The 26,826-nt window shown below is 45.6% G+C and overlaps 1 protein-coding gene across 1 annotated transcript in view; it reads left to right on the forward strand.

Annotated features, from left to right (window-relative positions):
- Positions 1 to 26,826, forward strand: part of LOC311100121 (vacuolar protein-sorting-associated protein 36-like) — a 45,932-nt gene that overhangs the window by 10,130 nt on the left and 8,976 nt on the right. Inside the window, exons 6-10 of the mRNA XM_084140889.1 lie at positions 8,560 to 8,646; positions 11,729 to 11,761; positions 13,990 to 14,067; positions 19,535 to 19,669; positions 23,791 to 23,797. Of these exons, the coding sequence (XP_083997015.1) occupies positions 8,560 to 8,646; positions 11,729 to 11,761; positions 13,990 to 14,067; positions 19,535 to 19,669; positions 23,791 to 23,797 (340 nt within the window). The remainder of the gene's footprint in view (positions 1 to 8,559; positions 8,647 to 11,728; positions 11,762 to 13,989; positions 14,068 to 19,534; positions 19,670 to 23,790; positions 23,798 to 26,826) is intronic.

The following is a 26,826-nucleotide window of genomic DNA, read 5'->3' on the forward strand; positions in this document are numbered from 1 at the left end:
AAGCAAGTTTACTGCAATTCTACACATTTTGCCATAGTGTGGAGAGAAATGTTTGCAGTTTTTAATATGATATCTGAGTGAGACTGACTAACCAAATCAATGATGATCCCCCGGCCGGTAATTCCACCATGATTATAAATTTAGATATCTGGACGCTAGACTAATTTACCAATCTAACTGACTGACTATCAGTGACTGACATACACTACATGACCAAAAGTATGAGGACACCTGCTCGTCGAACATCTCATTCCAAAATCATGGTCATTAATACAGAGTTGGTCCCCCTTTGCTGCTATAACAGCCTCCTCTCTTCTGGGAAGGCTTTCCACTAGATGTTGGAACATTGCAGCAGGGACTTGTTTCCATTCAGCCACAAGAACATTAGTGTTTTGCTTGTGAAGTTTTCAAGATATGTAACTTTCAAAATACAGAAATCATCCCTGTGTGATGCATATATGATGTTGACTACGGAGTTAATATATGATGTTGACTAGGGAGTTAATATATGATGTTGACTAAGGAGTTAATATATGATGTTGACTAAGGAGTTAATATATGATGTTGACTAAGGAGTTAATATATGATGTTGACTAAGGAGTTAATATATGATGTTGACTAAGGAGTTAATATATGATGTTGACTAGGGAGTTAATATATGATGTTGACTAAGGAGTTAATATATGATGTTGACTAAGGAGTTAATATATGATGTTGACTAGGGAGTTAATATATGATGTTGACTAAGGAGTTAATATATGATGTTGAATAGGGAGTTAATATATGATGTTGACTAGGGTGTTAATATATGATGTTGACTAGGGAGTTAATATATTATGTTGACTAGGGTGTTAATATATGATGTTGACTAAGGAGTTAATATATGATGTTGAATAGGGAGTTAATATATGATGTTGACTAAGGAGTTAATACACTGCTCAAAAAAATAAAGGAGGGCAACAACCCAGCAGCAGGACCGCTACCTCCGCCTTTGTGCAAGGAGGAGCAGGAGGAGCACTGCCAGAGCCATGCAAAATGACCTCCAGCAGGCCACAAATGTGCATGTGTCTGCTCAAACGGTCAGAAACAGACTCCATGAGGGTGGTATGAGGGCCCGACGTCCACAGGTGGGGGTTGTGCTTACAGCCCAACACCGTGCAGGACGTTTGGCATTTGCCAGAGAACACCAAGATTGGCAAGTTCGCCACTGGCGCCCTGTGCTCTTCACAGATGAAAGCAGGTTCACACTGAGCACACGTGACAGACGTGACAGAGTCTGGAGACGCCGTGGAGAACGTTCTGCTGCCTGCAACATCCTCCAGCATGACCGGTTTGGCGGTGGGTCAGTCATGGTGTGGGGTGGCATTTCTTTGGGGGGCCGCACAGCCCTCCATGTGCTCGCCAGAGGTAGCCTGACTGCCATTAGGTACCGAGATGAGATCCTCAGACCCCTTGTGAGACCATATGCTGGTGCGGTTGGCCCTGGGTTCCTCCTAATGCAAGACAATGCTAGACCTCATGTGGCTGGAGTGTGTCAGCAGTTCCTGCAAGAAGAAGGCATTGATGCTATGGACTGGCCCGCCCGTTCCCCAGACCTGAATCCAGTTGAGCACATCTGGGACATCATGTCTCGCTCCATCCACCAACGCCACGTTGCACCACAGACTGTCCAGGAGTTGGCTGATGCTTTAGTCCAGGTCTGGGAGGAGATCCCTCAGGAGACCATCCGCCACCTCATCAGGAGCATGCCCAGGCGTTGTAGGGAGGTCATACAGGCACGTGGAGGCCACACACACTACTGAGCCTCATTTTGACTTGTTTTAAGGACATTACATCAAAGTTGGATCAGCCTGTAGTGTGGTTTTCCACTTTAATTTTGAGGGTGACTCCAAATCCAGACCTCCATGGGTTGATCAATTTGATTTCCATTGATAATTTTTGTGTAATTTTGTTGTCAGCACATTCAACTTTGTAAAGAAAAAAGTATTTAATAAGATTATTTCATTCATTCAGATCAAGGATGTGTTATTTTAGTGTTCCCTTCATTTTTTTGAGCAGTGTATATGACGTTGACTAAGGAGTTAATATATGACGTTGACTAAGGAGTTAAAATATGACGTTGACTAAGGAGTTAATATATGATGTTGACTAGGGAGTTAATATATGATGTTGACTAGGGAGTTAATATATGATGTTGACTAGGGAGTTAATATATGATGTTGACTAAGGAGTTAATATATGATGTTGACTAAGGAGTTAATATATGATGTTGACTAGGGAGTTAATATATGATGTTGACTAGGGAGTTAATATATGATGTTGACTAAGGAGTTAATATATGATGTTGACTAGGGAGTTAAACTCTAACAGTGTCTGTGTGGGGGGGTACTAAGCTGACATATGGAATTGTTTTAAGATGCTCATACCATGGATAATTTAGCTACTTGATTTAGCATTTTAGGACCCCTCTAGGTATCACCAATTTTAAAATATAGAATTTGGTCTTTACTACTATAGCCTATAGAAATGCATTGAATAACACTTTCATAAATAGCAAAAAATACAGTAAAAAAAAGAAATCATAAGGAATAAGGTTTTGAAGTGTATGTCCTATATCTAGTAGATATAAGAAATATCAGGAAATATTTATATGATCTATATTTTTGTTGGCACAAAACTACCTCCATACTTCCATTCGTTGGTATGGGTTACCTTCACGGGGGTCGTAGTGAAAAACCATTGTGTTCGTGAGAGTATCCCCTTTCCATAGAGTGGTCATAATAGTATGTAGGCCGTTCGGACGCTACAGGCGTTTTCGTAGTAAGAAGACCGATTTCCGCCATAGCTCGGTCACCTTCCACCGCAGATGCGGAAGGCCCGGAATAGTGGTGGATTGAGACGCAGCCCATTCAAACAACCTGAGATCTCTAGCTTAAACTGATGGATTTTGATGGGGATTTAGTTATGCTACTTAGACTCTTAAGGATTTTAATATATAATGAACAAAAATATAAACGCAACAATTTCAACGATTTTACTGATTTTACAGTTCATATAAGGAAATCAGTCAATTTAAATGAATAAATTAGGCCCTAATCTATGGATTTCACATGCCTGAGTAGGGGCGGAGCCATGGGTGGGTGGGCCCTGGGAGGACATAGGCCCACCCACTGGGGAGCCAGGCCCAGCCAATCAGAATGAGTTTTTCCCCACAAAAGGACTTTATTACAGACAGAAATACTCCTGACGATCCCGCAGGTGAAGAAGCCGGATGTGGAGGTCCTGGGCTTGCGTGGTTACACATGGTCTGAAGTTGTGAGTCCGGTTGGACATACTGCCAAATTCTCTAAAACGACGTTGGAGGCGGCTTATGGTAGAGAAATGAACTTTAAATTATCTGGCAACAGCTCTTGTGGACATTCCTGCAGTCAGCATGTCAATTGCACACTCCCTCAACTTGAGACATCTGTGGCGTTGTGACAAAACTGCACATTTTAGAGTGGCCTTTTTTTGTCCCCAGCACAAGGTGCACCTGTGTAATGATCATGCTGTTTAATCAGCTTCTTGATATGCCACACCTGTCAGGTGGATGGATTATCTTGGCAAAAGAGAAATGCTCACTAACAAGGATACGCTTTTTTTGCGTATGGAACATTTCTGGGATCTTTTATTTCAGCTCATGAAACATGGGACCAACACTTTACATGTTGCGTTTATATTTTTTCAGTATATGATGTTGACTAGGGAGGTAATGTATGATGTTGACTAGGGAGTTCATATTTCTGACTGTTGCCTTATGGCACCTAGTTGTTAATATACAGGGCTGTTGTTCCTGAGCTAACCCCGTTCCTTCCTCTCCTTGCCTTATGGCACCTAGTTGTTAATACATGGGGCAGGGGACAGGGCTGTTGTTCCTGAGCTAACCCCTTTCCTTCCTCTCCCTGCCTTATGGCACCTAGTTGTTAATATACAGGGCTGTTGTTCCTGAGCTAACCCCGTTCCTTCCTCTCCTTGCCTTATGGCACCTAGTTGTTAATACATGGGGCGGGGGACAGGGCTGTTGTTCCTGAGCTAACCCCTTTCCTTCCTCTCCCTGCCTTATGGCACCTAGTTGTTAATATACAGGGCTGTTGTTCCTGAGCTAACCCCGTTCCTTCCTCTCCCTGCCTTATGGCACCTAGTTGTTAATATACAGGGCTGTTGTTCCTGAGCTAACCCCGTTCCTTCCTCTCCTTGCCTTATGGCACCTAGTTGTTAATACATGGGGCGGGGGACAGGGCAGCTAAGCCCTTTCCTTCCTTCCTCTCCCTGACTGACTATTGTTGTTTTATGTGTGTTGTTTTGGTTCAGACCTCTTCAAGGCATTCTGTCTCTCTCTCTGTGATTCTCTCTCTCTCTCTCTGTGATTCTTTCTCTCTCTGTGTTTGATTCTCTCTCTCTCTGTGATTCTCGCTCTCTCTCTCTCTCTCTGTGATTCTCTCTCTCTGTGATTCTTTCTCTCTCTGTGTTTGATTTTCTCTCTCTCTCTCTGTGATTCTTTCTCTCTCTGTGTTTGATTCTCTCTCTCTGTGATTCTCTCTTTCTGTGATTCGCTCTCTCTAAATGTGTTAAATGCAGAGTTTTGATTAAACGGTTATTAAAAGTAAAAAATGAAGAGTTTGGCAGGTAGCCAAGTCGCAGCAAACAGCACATCAGCACAACTCGGAAGTGCATTTGCGGAGTAGGGGGGGTTAGTGTTGCATCCCTCCAATTCAAACACGTCCATGTGAATCTCTCTCTCTGTGATTCTCTCTGTGATTCTCAATTCAATTCAATCTGCTTTATTGGCATGACGTAACAATGTACATATTGCCAAAGCTTACTTTGGATATTTACAATATCAACATAATTAAAATAATAATAATCAATATTGTCAACAGGACAACAGTAACATCAATAACCAAGGGTCAAAATAACCATTGAACAATAACAATATAGAGGGCATGTGCAGGTTGGTTGGTCTGTCAGACACTGTCCCTCATCTAATGGCAGGCAGCAATGTAGTGCGCTGCAAACCCACATCTCTCTGTGTCCTCTCCCAACAGGACGGGTAGCCTATTCTCATCAGAGAGGTCTTTGAAACCTTGAAAAACGGTTTCAAATTTGGGGAAATGACACAATCTAATTGTTTTCTATTTTTTACATTTTGTCAGGAAATGCAGCTCTGTCTCAGGTTCTGCTGTGGTGCAGTGGTTGCACAGCCTTTCCTCTACAGGGAGACAGGTTTTCCTGTGTCTACCCTTCTCAATGGCAAGGCTGTGCTCACTGAGCCTGTACTTTTTCAAAGGTTTTGATCAGTAACCAGGGTCTCTCTGTGATTCTCTCTCTCTCTCTCTCTCTCTCTCTCTCTCTCTGTCTCTCGCTCTCTCTCTCTCTGTCTCTCTGTGATTCTCTCTCTGTGATTCTCTCTCTCTCTCTCTCTGTGATTCTCTCTCTCTCTCTCTCTGTGATTCTCTCTCTCTCTCTCTCTCTGTGATTCTCTCTCTGTGATTCTCTCTCTCTCTCTCTCTCTCTGTGATTCTCTCTCTCTGTGATTCTCTCTCTCTCTCTCTCTCTCTCTCTCTCTCAATTCAATTTCAATTCAATTTAAGGGCTTTATTGGCATGGGAAACGTGTGTTAACATTGCCAAAGCAAGTGAAGTAGATAGTAAACAAAAGTGAAATAAACAATAAATATTAACAGTAAACATTACACTCAGAAGTTTCAAAAGAATAAAGACATTTCAAATGTCATATTATGTATATATACAGTGTTGTAACAATGTGCAAATAGTTAAAGTACAAATGGGAAAATAAATAAACATAAATATGGGTTGTATTTACAATGGTGTTTGTTCTTCACTGGTTGACCTTTTCTTGTGGCAACAGGTCACAAATCTTGCAGCTGTGATGGCACACTGTGGTTTTTCACCCAGTAGATAAGGGAGTTTATCAAAATTAAGTTTGTTTTCGAATTCTTTGTGGATCGCTGTAATCTGAGGGAAATATGTGTCTCTAATATGGTCATACATTTGGCAGGAGGTTAGGAAGTGCAGCTCAGTTTCCACCTCATTTTGTGGGCAGTGTGCACATAGCCTGTCTTCTCTTGAGAGCCAGGTCTGCCTACGGCGGCCTTTCTCAATAGCAAGGCTATGCTCACTGAGTCTGTACATAGTCAAGGCTTTCCTTAAGTTTGGGTCAGTCACAGTGGTCAGGTATTCTGGGGCCAAATAGCATTCTAGTTTGCTCTGTTTTTTTGTTTGTTCTTTCCAATGTGTCAAGTAATTCTCTTTTTGTTTTCTCATGATTTGGTTGGGTCTAGTTGTGTTGTTGTTGTTGTTGTTGTCCTGGGGCTGTGTGGGGTCTGTTTGTGTTTGTGAACAGAGCCCCAGGACAAGCTTACTTAGGGGACTCTTCTCCAAGTTCATCTCTCTGTAGGTGATGGCTTTGTTATGGAAGGTTTGGGAATCGCTTCCTTTTAAGTGGTTATAGAATTTAATGGCTCTTTTCTGGATTTTGATAATTAGCGGGTATTGGCCTAATTCTGCTCTGCATGCATTATTTGGTGTTTTACGTTGTACACGGAGGATGTTTTTGCAGAATTCTGCATGCAGAGTCTCAATTTGGTGTTTGTCCCATTTTGTGAATTCTTGGTTGGTGAGCGGACCCCAGACCTCAGAACCATAAAGGGCAATGGGTTCTATAACTGATTCAAGTATTTTTAGCCAGATCCTAATTGGTATGTCAAATTTTATGTTCCTTTTGATGGCATAGAAGGCCCTTCTTGCCTTGTCTCTCAGATCGTTCACAGCTTTGTGGAAGTTACCTGTGGCGCTGATGTTTAGGCCGAGGTATGTATAGTTTTTTGTGTGCTCTAGGGCAACGGTGTCTAGATGGAATTTGTATTTGTGGTCCTGGCAACTGGACCTTTTTTGGAACACCATTATTTTTGTCTTACTGAGATTTACTGTCAGGGCCCAGGTCTGACAGAATCTGTGCAGAAGATCTAGGTGCTGCTGTAGGCCCTCCTTGGTTGGTGACAGAAGCACCAGATCATCAGCAAACAGAAGACATTTGACTTCAGATTCTAGTAGGGTGAGGCCGGGTGCTGCAGACTGTCCTAGTGCCCTCGCCAATTCGTTGATATATATATGTTGAAGAGGGTGGGGCTTAAACTGCATCCCTGTCTCACCCCACGGCCCTGTGGAAAGAAATGTGTGTGTTTTTTGCCAATTTTAACCGCACACTTGTTGTTTGTGTACATGGATTTTATAATGTCGTATATTTTCCCCCCAACCCCACTTTCCATCAATTTGTATAGCAGACCCTCATGCCAAATTGAGTCAAAAGCTTTTTTGAAATCAACAAAGCATGAGAAGACTGCCTTTGTTTTGGTTTGTTTGTTTGTCAATTAGGGTGTGCAGGGTGAATACGTGGTCTGTCGTGCGGTAATTTGGTAAAAAGCCAATTTGACATTTGCTCAGTACATTGTTTTCACTGAGGAAATGAACTAGTCTGCTGTTAATGATAATGCAGAGGATTTTCCCAAGGTTGCTGTTGACGCATATCCCACGGTAGTTATTGGGGTCAAATTTGTCTCCACTTTTGTGGGTTGGGTTGATCAGTCCTTGGTTCCAGATATTGGGGAAGATGCCAGAGCTAAGGATGATGTTAAAGAGTTTAAGTATAGCTAATTGAGCTAATCTCTCTCTCTTCTCTCTTCTCTTCTCTTCTCTTCTCTTCTCTTCTCTTCTCTTCTCTTCTCTTCTCTTCTCTTCTCTTCTCTTCTCTTCTCTTCTCTTCTCTTCTCTTCTCTTCTCTTCTCTTCTCTTCTCTTCTCTTCTCTTCTCTTCTCTTCTCTTCTCTTCTCTTCTCTTCTCTTCTCTTCTCTTCTCTTCTCTTCTCTTCTCTTCTCTTCTCTTCTCTTCTCTTCTCTTCGATTCTCTTCGATTCTCTTCGATTCTCTGCTCTGTGATTCTCGCTCTGTGATTCTCGCTCTGTGATTCTCGCTCTGTGATTCTCGCTCTTTGATTCTCGCTCTCTTTGATTCTCGCTCTCTTTGATTCTCTCTATGGGATTTTCTCTATGTGATTCTGTGATTCTCTGTTTCTTTCTGATTCTCTCTGTGATTCTCACTCTGTGATTCTCTCTGATTCTCGCTCTGTGATTCTATATGTGATTCTCTCTCTGTGATTCTCTCTCTCTGTGATTCTCTCTCTCTGTGATTCACTCTCTCTCTCTCTGTGATTCTCTCTCTCTGTGATTCACTCTGTGATTCTCTCTGTGTTTCTCGCTCTGATTCTCTGTCATTCTCGCTCTGTGATTCTCGCTGATTCTGTCTATGTGATTCTCTCTCTCTTTTATTCTCTCGCTGTGATTCTCTCTCGCTGTGATTCTCTCGCTGTGATTCTCTCTCTGTGATTCTATTGATATGATTCTCTCGCTGTGATTCTATTGATATGATTCTCTCTTGGTGATTCTGATGTTTTTATGTGTGTGCGTGTGTGTAAATAACGTCTCTCCTCTCCGGTCGTCCTGCAGACAGGAAGGACGCGGGCGGTGGGGATCGTCGGCATTGAGAGGAAGATAGAGGAGAGGAGGAAAGAGACAGACAAAAACATCTCAGAGGTGAGAAAGGTAGAGGATGGAGAGATAGGGTAGAGAGACAGACAGAGGGAAGGAGAGAGACAGGCATAGGGAAGGAGAGAGACGGGCAGAGGGAAGGAGAGAGACGGGCAGAGGGAAGGAGAGAGACGGGCAGAGGGAAGGAGAGAGACGGGCAGAGGGAAGGAGAGAGACGGGCAGAGGGAAGGAGAGAGACGGGCAGAGGGAAGGAGAGAGACGGGCAGAGGGAAGGAGAGAGAGACAGGCAGAGGGAAGGAGAGAGAGACAGGCAGAGGGAAGGAGAGAGACAGGCAGAGGGAAGGAGAGAGACGGGCAGAGGGAAGGAGAGAGAGACAGGCAGAGGGAAGGAGAGAGACGGGCAGAGGGAAGGAGAGAGAGACAGGCAGAGGGAAGGAGAGAGAGACAGGCAGAGGGAAGGAGAGAGACGGGCAGAGGGAAGGAGAGAGAGACAGGCAGAGGGAAGGAGAGAGACGGGCAGAGGGAAGGAGAGAGAGACAGGCAGAGGGAAGGAGAGAGAGACAGGCAGAGGGAAGGAGAGAGACGGGCAGAGGGAAGGAGAGAGACGGGCAGAGGGAAGGAGAGAGACGGGCAGAGGGAAGGAGAGAGACGGGCAGAGGGAAGGAGAGAGACGGGCAGAGGGAAGGAGAGAGACGGGCAGAGGGAAGGAGAGAGACGGGCAGAGGGAAGGAGAGAGAGACAGGCAGAGGGAAGGAGAGAGACGGGCAGAGGGAAGGAGAGAGACGGGCAGAGGGAAGGAGAGAGAGACAGGCAGAGGGAAGGAGAGAGACGGGCAGAGGGAAGGAGAGAGAGACAGGCAGAGGGAAGGAGAGAGAGACAGGCAGAGGGAAGGAGAGAGACGGGCAGAGGGAAGGAGAGAGAGACAGGCAGAGGGAAGGAGAGAGACGGGCAGAGGGAAGGAGAGAGAGACAGGCAGAGGGAAGGAGAGAGACGGGCAGAGGGAAGGAGAGAGACGGGCAGAGGGAAGGAGAGAGACGGGCAGAGGGAAGGAGAGAGACGGGCAGAGGGAAGGAGAGAGAGAAGTGAACGGAATGGATTCAATGGGGAGAATCCATTGTGTTTGGCTCTCAAAGACCTCCCCATTGATGTGCTCTAAAGTCTTTTATTGCATTTTAGGAACATTACCCTGAATAGAAATAAAACTAGAAGTCCCACAAGACTAGTCCTGTGTAGCTCAGTTGGTAGAGCATGGCGCTTGCAACGCCAGGGTTGTGGGTTCGATTCCCAAGGGGGACCAGTATGAAAAAATGTATGCACTCACTAACTGTAAGTCGCTCTGGATAAGAGCATCTGCTAAAATGACTAAAATGTAAAAGACTGTGTGGTTGGAGGCAGCTACAGAGGCGGGGGGATACTGGAATGGCTTTTAAATGGTATACAGTGCATTCGGAAAGTATTCAGACCCCTTCACCTTTTCCACATTTTGTTACGTTACAGCCTTATTCTAAAATGGATTAAATAAATGTTTTTCCTCATCAATCTACACACAAAACAGGTTTAGACATTTTTGCAAATTTAGAAAAAATGTAAACAGAAATACCTTATTTACATAAGTATTCAGACCCTTTGCTATGAGACTCGAAATTGAGCTCCGGTGCATCCTGTTTCCATTGATCATCCTTGAGATGTTTCTACAACTTGATTGGAGTCCACCTGTGGTAAATTCAATTGATTGGACATGATTTGGAAAGGCACACACCTGTCTATATAAGGTCCCACAGTTGAGAGTGCATTTCAGAGCAAAAACCAAGCCATGAGGTCGAAGGAATTGTCCGTAGAGCTCCAAGACAGGATTGTGTCAAGGCACAGATCTGGGGAAGGGTACCAAAACATTTCTGCAGTATTGAAGGTCCCCAAGGACACAGTGTCCTCCATCATTCTTAAATGGAAGAAGTTTGCAACCACCAAGACTCTTCCTAGAACGGCCACCCGGCCAAACAGAGCAATCGGGGGAGAAGGGCCTTGGTCAGGGAGGTGACCAAGAACCCGATGGTCACTCTGACAGAGCTCTAAGGTTCCTCTGTGGAGATGGGAGAACCTTCCAGAAGGACAAGGTAGAGTGGCCAGACAGAAGCCACTCCTCAGTAAAAGGCACATGACAGCCCGCTAGGAGTTTGCCAAAAGGCACCTAAAAGACTCTCAGACCATGAGAAACAAGATTCTCTGGTCTGATAAAACCAAGATTGAACTCTTTGGCCTGAATGCCAAGCGTCACGTCTGGATGAAACCCGGCACCGCTCATCACCTGGCCAATACCATCCCTACGGTGAACCATGGTGGTGGCAGCATCATGCTGTGGGGATGTTTTTCAGCGGCAGGGACTGGGAGACTAGTCAGGATCGAGGGAAAGATGAACAGAGCAAAGTACAGAGATCCTTGATGAAAACCTGCTCCAGATTGCTCAGGACCTCAGACTGGGGCAAAGGTTCACCTTCCAACAGGACAATGACCCTAAGCACACAGCCAAGACAACGCAGGAGTGGCTTTGGGACAAGTCTCTGAATGTCCTTGAGTGGCCCAGCCTGAGCCCGGACTTGAACCCGATCTAACATCTCTAAAGAGACCTGAAAATAGCTTTGCAGCAACGCTCCCCATCCAACCTGACGGAGCTTGAGAGGATCTGCAGAGAAGAATGGGAGAAACTCCCCAAATACAGGTGTGCCAAGCTTGTAGCGTCATACCCAAGAAGACACGAGGCTGTAATCGCTGCCAAAGGTGCTTCAACAAAGTACTGAGTAAAGGGTCTGAATACTTATGTAAATGTTACAAAAGGGTATAACCTGTTTTTGCTTTGTCATTATGGGGTGTATGTAGATTGAGGGTGAAAAAAACAAACATTTAAATCAATTTTAGAATAACGTTTTAACGTAAATGTGGAAAAAGTGAAGGGGTCTGAATACTTTCTGAATGCACTGCATCTGTGGTGAGGGTTAGGGTTAATCTGATATTGTACTACTCTCATGCTTGCATTGTTTTTTTTCGTGATCTCTCTCTCTCTCTCTCTCTCTCTCTCTCTCTCTCTCTCTCTCTCTCTCTCTCTCTCACTCACTCACCCATTCCCCCTCAGGCCTTTGAGGACCTCAGTAAGCTGATGGTGAAGGTAAGAGAGTTGTAAACTAGTAATATTCCATGTGCAAGCCTCAAACACCATATTGACCCTGGTCTATAACACCATATAACGCCATATTGACCCTGGTCTATAACACCATATTGACCCTGGTCTATAACACCATATAACACCATATTGACCCTGGTCTATAACACCATATAACACCATATTGACCCTGGTCTATAACCCCATATAACACCATATTGACCCTGGTCTATAACACCATATAACACCATATTGACCCTGGTCTATAACACCATATTGACCCTGGTCTATAACGCCATATAACACCATATTGACCCTGGTCTATAACGCCATATTGACCCTGGTCTATAACGCCATATTGACCCTGGTCTATAACGCCATATTGACCCTGGTCTATAACGCCATATTGACCCTGGTCTATAATGCCATATAACACCATATTGACCCTGGTCTATAACGCCATATTGACCCTGGTCTATAACGCCATATTGACCCTGGTCTATAACGCCATATTGACCCTGGTCTATAACGCCATATTGACCCTGGTCTATAACGCCATATTGACCCTGGTCTATAACACCATATTGACCCTGGTCTATAACGCCATATAACACCATATTGACCCTGGTCTATAACGCCATATTGACCCTGGTCTATAACGCCATATAACGCCATATTGACCCTGGTCTATAACACCATATAACGCCATATTGACCCTGGTCTATAACACCATATAACACCATATTGACCCTGGTCTATAACACCATATAACACCATATTGACCCTGGTCTATAACGCCATATTGACCCTGGTCTATAACGCCATATTGACCCTGGTCTATAACACCATATTGACCCTGGTCTATAACACCATATGGACCCTGGTCTATAACACCATATTGACCCTGGTCTATAACGCCATATTGACCCTGGTCTATAATGCCATATTGACCCTGGTCTATAACACCATATTGACCCTGGTCTATAACACCATATAACACCATATTGACCCTGGTCTATAACACCATATTGACCCTGGTCTATAACGCCATATTGACCCTGGTCTATAACACCATATTGACCCTGGTCTATAACACCATATTGACCCTGGTCTATAACACCATATTGACCCTGGTCTATAACACCATATTGACCCTGGTCTATAACACCATATAACACCATATTGACCCTGGTCTATAACACCATATAACACCATATTGACCCTGGTCTATAACGCCATATTGACCCTGGTCTATAACACCATATAACGCCATATTGACCCTGGTCTATAACACCATATTGACCCTGTTCTATAACGCCATATTGACCCTGGTCTATAACACCATATTGACCCTGGTCTATAACACCATATTGACCCTGGTCTATAACGCCATATTGACCCTGGTCTATAACGCCATATTGACCCTGGTCTATAACGCCATATTGACCCTGGTCTATAACGCCATATTGACCCTGGTCTATAACGCAATATTGACCCTGGTCTATAACGCCATATGGACCCTGGTCTATAACACCATATTGACCCTGGTCTATAACACCATATTGACCCTGGTCTATAACACCATATTGACCCTGGTCTATAACACCATATTGACCCTGGTCTATAACGCCATATTGACCCTGGTCTATAACGCCATATTGACCCTGGTCTATAACACCATATTGACCCTGGTCTATAACACCATATTGACCCTGGTCTATAACGCCATATTGACCCTGGTCTATAACGCCATATTGACCCTGGTCTATAACACCATATAACACCATATTGACCCTGGTCTATAACGCCATATTGACCCTGGTCTATAACGCCATATTGACCCTGGTCTATAACACCATATTGACCCTGGTCTATAACGCCATATTGACCCTGGTCTATAACACCATATTGACCCTGGTCTATAACACCATATTGACCCTGGTCTATAACACCATATAACACCATATTGACCCTGGTCTATAACACCATATTGACCCTGGTCTATAACACCATATTGACCCTGGTCTATAACGCCATATTGACCCTGGTCTATAACACCATATTGACCCTGGTCTATAACGCCATATTGACCCTGGTCTATAACGCCAGATTGACCCTGGTTTTAAGTGTTAACGTTTATTTACGATGTGTGATGAACACATTTGAAATCTTACACACCCTATCACTCATGATAAAAACGATGTGTGTGTGTGTGTGTGTGTGTCTTTCGTTAGGCGAAGGAGATGGTGGAGCTGTCCAGGTCCATCGCCAACAAAATCAAAGACAAGCAGGGAGACATCACAGAGGATGAGGTAGGTCCGATCTCCATCACCACCTTGCATTTTCTGCATCCCAATTGGCACATTATTCCTAATGTTTTACAGGGTCAGCCATAGTAGTATGATAGGTCCAGTGTAATGTGTTGTTTTACAGGGTCAGCCATAGTAGTATGATAGGTGCAGTGTAATGTGTTGTTTTACAGGATCAGCCATAGTAGTATGATAGGTGCAGTGTAATGTGTTGTTTTACAGGGTCAGCCATAGTAGTATGATAGGTGCAGTGTAATGTGTTGTTCTACAGGGTCAGCCATAGTAGTATGATAGGTCCAGTGTAATGTGTTGTTCTACAGGGTCAGCCATAGTAGTATGATAGGTCCAGTGTAATGTGTTGTTTTACAGGGTCAGCCATAGTAGTATGATAGGTCCAGTGTAATGTGTTGTTTTACAGGGTCAGCCATAGTAGTATGATAGGTCCAGTGTAATGTGTTGTTCTACAGGGTCAGCCATAGTAGTATGATAGGTGCAGTGTAATGTGTTGTTCTACAGGGTCAGCCATAGTAGTATGATAGGTGCAGTGTAATGTGTTGTTTTACAGGGTCAGCCATAGTAGTATGATAGGTCCAGTGTAATGTGTTGTTTTACAGGGTCAGCCATAGTAGTATGATAGGTCCAGTGTAATGTGTTGTTTTACAGGGTCAGCCATAGTAGTATGATAGGTCCAGTGTAATGTGGTGTTTTACAGGGTCAGCCATAGTAGTATGATAGGTCCAGTGTAATGTGTTGTTTTATAGGGTCAGCCATAGTAGTATGATAGGTCCAGTGTAATGTGTTGTTTTACAGGGTCAGCCATAGTAGTATGATAGGTGCAGTGTAATGTGTTGTTTTACAGGGTCAGCCATAGTAGTATGATAGGTCCAGTGTAATGTGTTGTTTTACAGGGTCAGCCATAGTAGTATGATAGGTCCAGTGTAATGTGTTGTTTTACAGGGTCAGCCATAGTAGTATGATAGGTCCAGTGTAATGTGGTGTTTTACAGGGTCAGCCATAGTAGTATGATAGGTCCAGTGTAATGTGTTGTTTTACAGGGTCAGCCATAGTAGTATGATAGGTGCAGTGTAATGTGTTGTTTTACAGGGTCAGCCATAGTAGTATGATAGGTCCAGTGTAATGTGTTGTTTTACAGGGTCAGCCATAGTAGTATGATAGGTCCAGTGTAATGTGTTGTTTTACAGGGTCAGCCATAGTAGTATGATAGGTGCAGTGTAATGTGTTGTTTTATAGGGTCAGCCATAGTAGTATGATAGGTGCAGTGTAATGTGTTGTTTTATAGGGTCAGCCATAGTAGTATGATAGGTCCAGTGTAATGTGTTGTTCTACAGGGTCAGCCATAGTAGTATGATAGGTGCAGTGTAATGTGTTGTTTTACAGGGTCAGCCCTAGTAGTATGATAGGTCCAGTGTAATGTGTTGTTTTACAGGGTCAGCCATAGTAGTATGATAGGTGCAGTGTAATGTGTTGTTCTACAGGGTCAGCCATAGTAGTATGATAGGTGCAGTGTAATGTGGTGTTTTACAGGGTCAGCCGTAGTAGTATGATAGGTCCAGTGTAATGTGTTGTTTTACAGGGTCAGCCATAGTAGTATGATAGGTCCAGTGTAATGTGTTGTTTTACAGGGTCAGCCATAGTAGTATGATAGGTCCAGTGTAATGTGTTGTTTTACAGGGTCAGCCATAGTAGTATGATAGGTGCAGTGTAATGTGTTGTTTTACAGGGTCAGCCATAGTAGTATGATAGGTCCAGTGTAATGTGTTGTTTTACAGGGTCAGCCATAGTAGTATGATGGGTCCAGTGTAATGTGGTTAAGTCCCTAGACCGCAGGGTTATGGTCTTAGTATCTGCTCAGCTAGGTTAGGTCAGTGGTTCCCAAACCTTTGTCAGGCACCCCTTTCATCATGTGGGAACATCCCGTGCCCCCTTGCATCCCCCAATTGAATGAATTGCTGCTATTGTTCCATACAAATACAAGAATAACACACATTCTTCAAATGTAGTTAATAGATGAGAAACAGTAACTACTAACACCACTACCTGGACCATTTCTATTGTAGATTGTTGAAGACTAGGGGGGACCATTTCTATTGTAGATTGTTGAAGACTAGGGGGGACCATTTCTATTGTAGATTGTTGAAGACTAGGGGGGACCATTTCTATTGTTGAAGACTAGGGGGGACCATTTCTATTGTTGAAGACTAGGGGGGACCATTTCTATTGTAGATTGTTGAAGACTAGGGGGACCATTTCTATTGTAGATTGTTGAAGACTAGGGGGACCATTTCTATTGTAGATTGTTGAAGACTATGGGGGACCATTTCTATTGTTGAAGACTAGGGGGGACCATTTCTATTGTAGATTGTTGAAGACTAGGGGGACCATTTCTATTGTAGATTGTTGAAGACTAGGGGGGACCATTTCTATTGTAGTTTGTTGAAGACTAGGGGGGACCACTTCTATTGTTGAAGACTAGGGGGGTCCATTTCTATTGTTGAAGACTAGGGGGGACCATTTCTATTGTAGATTGTTGAAGACTAGGGGGGACCATTTCTATTGTAGATTGTTGAAGACTAGGGGGGACCATTTCTATTGTAGATTGTTGAAGACTAGGGGGGACCATTTCTATTGTAGATTGTTGAAGACTAGGGGGGACCATTTCTATTGTTGAAGACTAGGGGGGTCCATTTCTATTGTTGAAGACTAGGGGGGACCATTTCTATTGTAGATTGTTGAAGACTAGGGGGGACCATTTCTATTGTAGTTTGTTGAAGACTAGGGGGGACCACTTCTATTGTTGAAGACTAGGGGGGACCATTTCTATTGTTGAAGACTAGGGGGGACCATTTCTATTGTAGTTTGTTGAAGACTAGGGGGACCATTTCTATTGTAGATTGTTGAAGACTAGGGGGGACCATTTCTATTGTAGATTGTTGAAGACTAGGGGGGACCATTTCTATTGTAGGTTGTTGAAGACTAGGGGGGACTATTTCTATTGTAGATTGTTGAAGACTAGGGGGGACCATTTCTATTGTAGATTGTTGAAGACTATGGGGGACCATTTCTATTGTTGAAGACTAGGGGGGACCATTTCTATTGTAGATTGTTGAAGACTAGGGGGGACCATTTCTATTGTAGATTGTTGAAGACTAGGGGGGACCATTTCTATTGTAGATTGTTGAAGACTAGGGGGGACCATTTCTATTGTAGATTGTTGAAGACTAGGGGGGACCATTTCTATTGTAGGTTGTTGAAGACTAGGGGGGACCATTTCTATTGTAGATTGTTGAAGACTATGGGGGACCATTTCTATTGTTGAAGACTAGGGGGGACCATTTCTATTGTAGATTGTTGAAGACTAGGGGGGACCATTTCTATTGTAGATTGTTGAAGACTAGGGGGGACCATTTCTATTGTAGATTGTTGAAGACTAGGGGGGGACCATTTCTATTGTAGATTGTCTAATTGAAATAAAAAATGGGTGATTTCTTAGGGTGATTTACTATGTTGCATAAACATTAGTGGTATTCCCCCACAATTTTTGGCCTTTACATTTGTTTTCTAAACATAAATAAGGAGGATAGGTTGCTACGACTGGTGACAGTCTGGGAGACGGACCTCAGAGATTCAATCTTTCTTACTTGAAACTACCTATTTTAAAGTTTAGAATATTGCCAAGGTTGTCTTTCAACTGTCAAAATGTACCAATTGTCACTCGTTTTGAGAAATGGCGCTCACGCGAGTGGCACATCTCGTCACTTCGCAATAGAAACTTTCTCTCCATTGTTATGAATGAATCATGTTATGAATGAACCATGTTCAATTTGTCTGCACTGTTTTATGTGGTCCATGTTAACTCTCAGATTTGAGGATTTGTTAAGTAGAGAGGATTGAGGACGTTGATGATGAGGGTGTTGATGATGAGGGCGTTGATGATGAGGGCGTGGTCCTCTGTAGCTCAGCTGGTAGAGCACAGCGCTTGTAACGCCAAGGTAGTCGGTTCGATCCCCGGGACCACCCATACACAAAAATGTATGCACGCATGACTGTAAGTCGCTTTGGATAAAAGCGTCTGCTAAATGGCATATTATTATTATTATTATTATTATTATTATTATTATTATTATTATTATTATGATGATGAGGGCAGTGATTCAGCCTATTGTGTGAGGTGCAAAGGTCACCAGTTAGAATTGCTAGATGATTATTGGGAGAGTAATGATGATGTTGAGAGCAGTAGTTGAGGGCTGTTATGATCTTAACATAATCAAATGACCCGTTGTTTTTTTTATTGTGAGAATCCAGCCTATTATATTTTTGTAGATCATGTAATAATTTAGTTGCGTCTCCACGACTGTAAGTCAGCATTTCACTGTAATGTCTGCACCTGTTGTATTCGGCGCATGTGGCCAATTTGATTTGATTTGAACCTAACTCCTAAACCTCTTACCCAAACCCTAATTGTAACCCTTACCCTCTAAGCTTAAAAATAGCATTTGTCCTCATGGGGACGTGGGAAATGTCCCCACCAGGGAGGACCTTCCTTGTTTTACTATCCTCGTGGGGATTTTAGGTCCCAACAAGGATTTGAAGAACCAACCCAAACACACACACATCCGTGTAGGACACAGAGAGGTGTGTGCTGACTGCGAGGTAGAGGGGGACAGAGAATTGCAGACAGGCAGTTGAAGGGACACCTGTGTGTGTCCTCCAAACAGTACAGCAGGGTTCTTCAATTCCGGTCCTGGAGGGCCGAAACACCTCTGTTTTTCATCCTCTCCTTCTAATCAGGGGCTAATTCAGACCTGGGACACCAGGTGAGTGCAATTAACTACCAGGTAGAAATAAAAAACAGAAGTGTTTCGGCCCTCCAGGACCGGAATTGAAGAACCCTGGCAGTACAGACTTACCTACTATGGATTTAGCTGGTGCTACACACACAGACAGACAGACTCCATCTTGATAGATCTTCACAGTAGCCTGTCCACTAAGACAGAACTGGCAGTAACCAGACATCCAGTTGGCAAAGACACCGAAATTCCCTCAACGTCAACTAATGAATGAATCAGTACTCTGTCTGGGCCTAATATCGCTCGGTCTGTTTTCTCTACCAGATGATCCGGTTAGCGCACACACACACACACACACACACACACACACACTCAAACTCACACACACACACACACACACACACACACACACACACACACACACATACACGTTTATTTTACTATCCTTGTGGGGACCAAACAATTGATTCCCATTCAAAATCATATTTTCCCTAACCCTTAACCCCTAACCCTTAACCCCTAACCTTTCCTTGTGGTGAAATGTCCTTCTTTTACTGTCCTTCTGAGGACTTTAGTACAACCAAAACACACACACACACACACACAAACTGTCTGTTCAACTTAACACTTCTATATTGTCTCTCTCTCTCTCTCTCTACCAGACGATCCGGTTCAAATCCTACCTGCTCAGTATGGGTATAGCCAACCCTGTTACCAGGGAGACGCACGGTTCTGGAACCCACTATCACCTACAGCTGGCCAAGCAGCTGGGAGACATGCTGCTGGCACCACTAGAGGTAGGGAGGGAGGGAGGGGAGACATGCTGCTGGCACCACTAGAGGTAGGGAGGGAGGGGAGACATGCTGCTGGCACCACTAGAGGTAGGGAGGGAGGGAGGGGAGACATGCTGCTGGCACCACTAGAGGTAGGGAGGGAGGGGAGACATGCTGCTGGCACCACTAGAGGTAGGGAGGGAGGGAGGGGAGACATGCTGCTGGCACCACTAGAGGTAGGGAGGAGGGGAGACATGCTGCTGGCACCACTAGAGGTAGGGAGGGAGGGGGGGGAGACATGCTGCTGGCACCACTAGAGGGAGGGAGGGAGGGAGGGGATACATGCTGCTGGCACCACTAGAGGTATGGAGGGAGGAGGGGAGACATGCTGCTGGCACCACTAGAGGTAGGGAGGGAGGGGAGACATGCTGCTGGCACCACTAGAGGTAGGGAGGGAGGAGGGGAGACATGCTGCTGGCACCACTAGAGGTAGGGAGGGAGGAGGGGAGACATGCTGCTGGCACCACTAGAGGTAGGGAGGGAGGGGAGACATGCTGCTGGCACCACTAGAGGTAGGGAGGGAGGGGAGACATGCTGCTGGCACCACTAGAGGTAGGGAGGGAGGGAGGGGAGACATGCTGCTGGCACCACTAGAGGTAGGGAGGGAGGGAGGGGAGACATGCTGCTGGCACCACTAGAGGTAGGGAGGGAGGGAGGGGAGACATGCTGCTGGCACCACTAGAGGTAGGGAGGGAGGGAGGGAGGGAGGGGAGACATGCTGCTGTCACCACTAGAGGTAGGGAGGGAGGAGGGGAGACATGCTGCTGGCACCACTAGAGGTAGGGAGGGAGGGAGGGGAGACATGCTGCTGGCACCACTAGAGGTAGGGAGGGAGGTAGGGAGGGAGGGAGGGAGGGAGGGAGGGAGGGAGGGGAGACATGCTGCTGGCACCACTAGAGGTAGGGAGGGAGGGAGGAGGGGAGACATGCTGCTGGCACCACTAGAGGTAGGGAGGGAGGGAGGGAGGGAGGGAGGGAGGGGAGACATGCTGCTGGCACCACTAGAGGTAGGGAGGGAGGGAGGAGGGGAGACATGCTGCTGGCACCACTAGAGGTAGGGAGGGAGGGAGGGAGGGAGGGAGGGAGGGAGGGAGGGAGGGAGGGAGGGAGGGAGGGAGGGGAGACATGCTGCTGGCACCACTAGAGGTAGGGAGGGAGGGAGGGAGGGAGGGGAGACATGCTGCTGGCACCACTAGAGGTAGGGAGGGAGGAGGGGAGACATGCTGCTGGCACCACTAGAGGGAGGGAGGGAGGAGGGGAGACATGCTGCTGGCACCACTAGAGGTAGGGAGGGAGGGAGGGAGGGAGGGAGGGAGGGGAGACATGCTGCTGGCACCACTAGAGGTAGGGAGGGAGGGAGGAGGGGAGACATGCTGCTGGCACCACTAGAGGTAGGGAGGGAGGAGGGGAGACATGCTGCTGGCACCACTAGAGGGAGGGAGGAGGGGAGACATGCTGCTGGCACCACTAGAGGTAGGGAGGGAGGGAGGGGAGACATGCTGCTGGCACCACTAGAGGTAGGGAGGGAGGGAGGGAGGGAGGGAGGGAGGGGAGACATGCTGCTGGCACCACTAGAGGTAGGGAGGGAGGGAGGAGGGGAGACATGCTGCTGGCACCACTAGAGGTAGGGAGGGAGGGAGGGGAGACATGCTGCTGGCACCACTAGAGGTAGGGAGGGAGGGAGGGAGGGGAGACATGCTGCTGGCACCACTAGAGGTAGGGAGGGAGGGAGGGGAGACATGCTGCTGGCACCACTAGAGGTAGGGAGGGAGGGAGGGAGGGAGGGGAGACATGCTGCTGGCACCACTAGAGGTAGGGAGGGAGGGGAGGGATGGAGGGGAGGTTCTGGGAGGGAGGGGAGGGAGGGAGGGAGGGAGGGGAGGGAGGGAGGGAGGGAATTCACTGCTCGACTGAGGGACCTTACAGATAATTGTATGTGTGTGGTACAGAGATGAGGTAGTCATTCAAAAATCATGTTAAACACTAGTCCGTGCAACTTATCTTGTGACTTGGTAAGCAAATCTTTACTCCTGAACTTATTTAGGCTTGCCATAGCAAAGAGGTTGAATACTTATTGACTCAAGACATTTCTGTTTAGATTTTTAATTAATTTGTAAAGATTCTAAAAACATAATTCCACTTTGACATTACGGGGTATTTTTGTGTAGGCCTGTGACAAAACATCTAAATTGTAATCAATGTTAAATTCAGACCGTAACGCAACAACATTTGGAAAAAGTGAAGGGGTGTGAAGGCACTGTAGTTAGCAATTGCGCTAACGCTAGTTGGCAACTTCCTTCAAACTGAACGCAGAGACATAAAAATGGCATGAACGGGTTCATCTGACTCTGGGGAGGTAGATAAAGGACCATTGCCAAAATCCTGAACTATCCCTTTAACCCATAACAGTCTAAGCCGGTGGGGGGGTCTACTAAGCTATATGGAATTGTTTTAAGAAGGTCATACCAAGGATCATTTTGCTATTTGATTTAGAATTTTAAGTCCCTTTTTAAGTATAAAAATATAAATTTGATCCCAATTTGTTTTGGCCTTTACTGCTATTAGCCCATAAAAACGCATTGAATAACAGATTCACTACATGGAACAACAGATAGTCCTTACTGCTATTAGCCCATAAAAACGCATTGAATAACAGATTCACTACATGGAACAACAGATAGTCCTTACTGCTATTAGCCCATACAAACACATTGAATAACAGATTCACTACATGGAACAACAGATAGTCCTTACTGCTATTAGCCCATACAAACACATTGAATAACAGATTCACTACATGGAACAACAGATAGTCCTTACTGCTATTAGCCCATACAAACACATTGAATAACAGATTCACTACATGGAACAACAGATAGTCCTTACTGCTATTAGCCCATACAAACACATTGAATAACAGATTCACTACATGGAACAACAGATAGTCCTTACTGCTATTAGCCCATACAAACACATTGAATAACAGATTCACTACATGGAACAACAGATAGTCCCCCCCCCCCCCCTAAAAAAATCTAAAGGAAGTTAGTTCTGAAGTGTCTGTTCTATATCTGAGAGAGATGAGAAAGATCAGGAAACTTTTTTTTTTACATGTATTTAATCCCTTATTTCTGTCACTAAACAAAACAACCGACCATGTTCGTGAGAGACGTATTAATATGAAGCCCAAACTGTTCGGATGCTAAAGACAGAAGTTGGCAGATCGGCGGTACCGACTTCAGACCAATCCCAAGATGCTTTTGGGGGTCGTAGAGGAAAACGGAGAACACCATTGTGTTCGTGAGAGTCTCATAGTCTCGATAGTTTTGTAGGCCAAACCGTTCCGACGCTACAGACGTATTTTGTGAGAAGACCGATTTTTGGGGATGTCTCATGGTCTGACAAACACCGCTCTAGCTCCGTCACCTTTCACCGCAGGAAGTGTGACATCAGAGGATGCGGTGGATTGAGACGCATTCCAATGCAAGAAAACATATCTCTAGTTTAAACTGATGGATTTTGATGGGGATTTATGTATTACGCTAATTAAATTTCCGCGGGGGCACGGACATCGACCTTAAACATGAAGAGTTTTCACCGTATACTCTGGAGGATAGCACAGTGAAAATCATAAGCGTTCACATTTTGTGTTACAAAGTGGGGTTAACATGTATTTAATTGTCATTTTTTGTCAATGATCTACACAATGTGAAAGTGGAAGAAAAAGTAATGTAAATTTTTTTTTATGTATTAATGAAAAATAAAACGCTAATATATCTCGATTAGATACTGTAAGTATACATGTTAGAAACACCTTTGACAGCAATTACAGCTGTGAGTCTTTCTGGGTAAATCTAAGAGCTTTCCACACGGACTGTACAGTATTTGTCCATTATTCTTTAAAAAAAATTCTTCACGCTCTGTCAAGTTAGTTGTTGATCACTACGCCACTCCAGAACTTTCAATGTCTTATTGGTAATCAACTCCAGTGTAGATTTGGCCTTCTTGTAGGTTAAATATGTCTGTCTCAGTCTCTCTCTCTGTCCCTGTCTCTCCCTGTCCCTGTCTCTCCCTGTCCCTGTGTAGGAGCGTGGTGGGATGATGGTCCTGACTGAAGTCTACTGTCTGGTCAACAGAGCTAGGGGAATGGAGGTGAGCTGACCAGGCGATCAGAGACACACACTGACCAGGCGATCAGAGACACACTGACCAGGCGATCAGGGGGGGGTTAGAAGGATTACTTTATCCTATCCCAGGTGTTCCTTAAAGAGGTGGGGTTTCAAGTGTCTCCGGAAGGTGGTGAGTGACTCCGCTGTCCTGGCGTCGTGAGGGAGCTTGTTCCACCATTGGGGTGCCAGAGCAGCGAACAGCTTTGACTGGGCTGAGCGGGAACTGTGCTTCCGCAGAGGTAGGGGGGCCAGCAGGCCAGATGTGGATGAACGCAATGCCCTCGCCTGGGTGTAGGGACTGATCAGAGCCTGAAGGTACGGAGGTGCCGTTCCCCTCACAGCTCCGTAGGCAAGCACCATGGTCTTGTAGCAGATGCGAGCTTCAACTGGAAGCCAGTGTAGTGTGCGGAGGAGCGGGGTGACGTGAGAGAACTTGGGAAGGTTGAACACCAGACGGGCTGCGGCATTCTGGATGAGTTGTAGGGGTTTAATGGCACAGGCAGGGAGCCCAGCCAACAGCGAGTTGCAGTAATCCAGACGGGAGGTGACAAGTGCCTGGATTAGGACCTGTGCCGCTTCCTGTGTAAGGCAGGGTCGTACTCTCCGAATGTTGTAGAGCATGAACCTACAGGATCGGGTCATAGCCTTGATGTTAGCGGAGAACGACAGGGTGTTGTCCAGGGTCACGCCAAGGCTCTTCGCACTCTGGGAGGAGGACACAACGGAGTTGTCAACCGTGATGGCGAGATCATGGAACGGGCAGTCCTTCCCCGGGAGGAAGAGCAGCTCCGTCTTGCCAAGGTTCAGCTTGAGGTGGTGATCCGTCATCCACACTGATATGTCTGCCAGACATGCAGAGATGCGATTCGCCACCTGGTTATCAGAAGGGGGAAAGGAGAATACACTATACATAAACACATAGTCTCTGTTCTATTAGGATTGGTAATATCTGCCACACTAACAGGTACTATGTTGAAGTCAGACTAGACCTGTCTAATTCTACTTAATTTGACCTAATTCAGTTCTCCCCATCGACGACCGTTGGTGAGCAGGCAAGAGGTGAGGCTAATTCAGTTCTCCCCATTGACGACCGTTGGTGAGCAGGCAAGAGGTGAGGTCTTTGCCAGAGCCCCGTTGATGGGCATAGCAGCGTAGATCAGCTCAGAGATACTGGTCGGTCACACACACATCACTGATTCCATTATCAATGGTGGTTATGATTTAACCTGGTGGAACCAATCGCTGCCTTCACCTTTCTATTTCACCTCAGATATCATAAGATAGAATGGTAACACAGTGATCAGGCTGGTTCCACCAGGCTAGGTTATGCCCTGGACATTATATGGGAACACAGTGATCAGGCTGGTTCCACCAGGCTAGGTTATGCCCTGGACATTATATGGTAACACAGTGATCAGGCTGGACCACCAGGCTAGGTTATGCCCTGGACATTATATGGTGAACACAGTGATCAGGCTGGTTCCACCGGGCTAGGTTATGTCCTGGACATTATATGGTAACACAGTGATCAGGCTGGTTCCACCAGGCTAGGTTATGCCCTGGACATTATATGGAGAACACAGTGATCAGGCTGGTTCCACCAGGCTAGGTTATGCCCTGGACATTATATGGTGAACACAGTGATCAGGCTGTTTCCACCAGGCTAGGTTATGCCCTGGACATTATATGGTGAACACAGTGATCAGGCTGGTTCCACCAGGCTAGGTTATGCCCTGGACATTATATGGGAACACAGTGATCAGGCTGGTTCCACCAGGCTAGGTTATGCCCTGGACATTATATGGTGAACACAGTGATCAGGCTGGTTCCACCAGGCTAGGTTATGCCCTGGACATTATATGGTAACACAGTGATCAGGCTGGTTCCACCAGGCTAGGTTATGCCCTGGACATTATATGGTGAACACAGTGATCAGGCTGGTTCTACCAGGCTAGGTTATGCCCTGGACATTATATGGTGAACACAGTGATCAGGCTGGTTCCACCAGGCTAGGTTATATCCTGGACATTATATGGTAACACAGTGATCAGGCTGGTTCCACCAGGCTAGGTTATGCCCTGGACATTATATGGTGAACACAGTGATCAGGCTGGTTCCACCGGGCTAGGTTATGCCCTGGACATTATATGGTAACACAGTGATCAGGCTGGTTCCACCAGGCTAGGTTATGCCCTGGACATTATATGGGAACACAGTGATCAGGCTGGTTCCTCCAGGCTAGGTTATGCCCTGGACTTTATATGGTAACACAGTGATCAGGCTGGTTCCACCAGGCTAGGTTATATCCTGGACATTATATGGTGAACACAGTGATCAGGCTGGTTCCACCAGGCTAGGTTATGCCCTGGACATTATATGGGAACACAGTGATCAGGCTGGTTCCACCAGGCTAGGTTATATCCTGGACATTATATGGTAACACAGTGATCAGGCTGGTTCCTCCAGGCTAGGTTATGCCCTGGACATTATATGGTGAACACAGTGATCAGGCTGGTTCCACCAGGCTAGGTTATGCCCTGGACATTATATGGGAACACAGTGATCAGGCTGGTTCCTCCAGGCTAGGTTATGCCCTGGACTTTATATGGTAACACGGTGATCAGGCTGGTTCCACCAGGCTAGGTTATATCCTGGACATTATATGGTGAACACAGTGATCAGGCTGGTTCCACCAGGCTAGGTTATGCCCTGGACATTATATGGTAACACAGTGATCAGGCTGGTTCCACCAGGCTAGGTTATATCCTGGACATTATATGGTGAACACAGTGATCAGGCTGGTTCCACCAGGCTAGGTTATGCCCTGGACATTATATGGGAACACAGTGATCAGGCTGGTTCCACCAGGCTAGGTTATATCCTGGACATTATATGGTGAACACAGTGATCAGGCTGGTTCCACCAGGCTAGGTTATGCCCTGGACATTATATG

Source organism: Coregonus lavaretus (genome assembly GCF_964263955.1).
Source record: "Coregonus lavaretus genome assembly, chromosome: 24".
NCBI classification, from domain to species: domain Eukaryota; kingdom Metazoa; phylum Chordata; class Actinopteri; order Salmoniformes; family Salmonidae; genus Coregonus; species Coregonus lavaretus.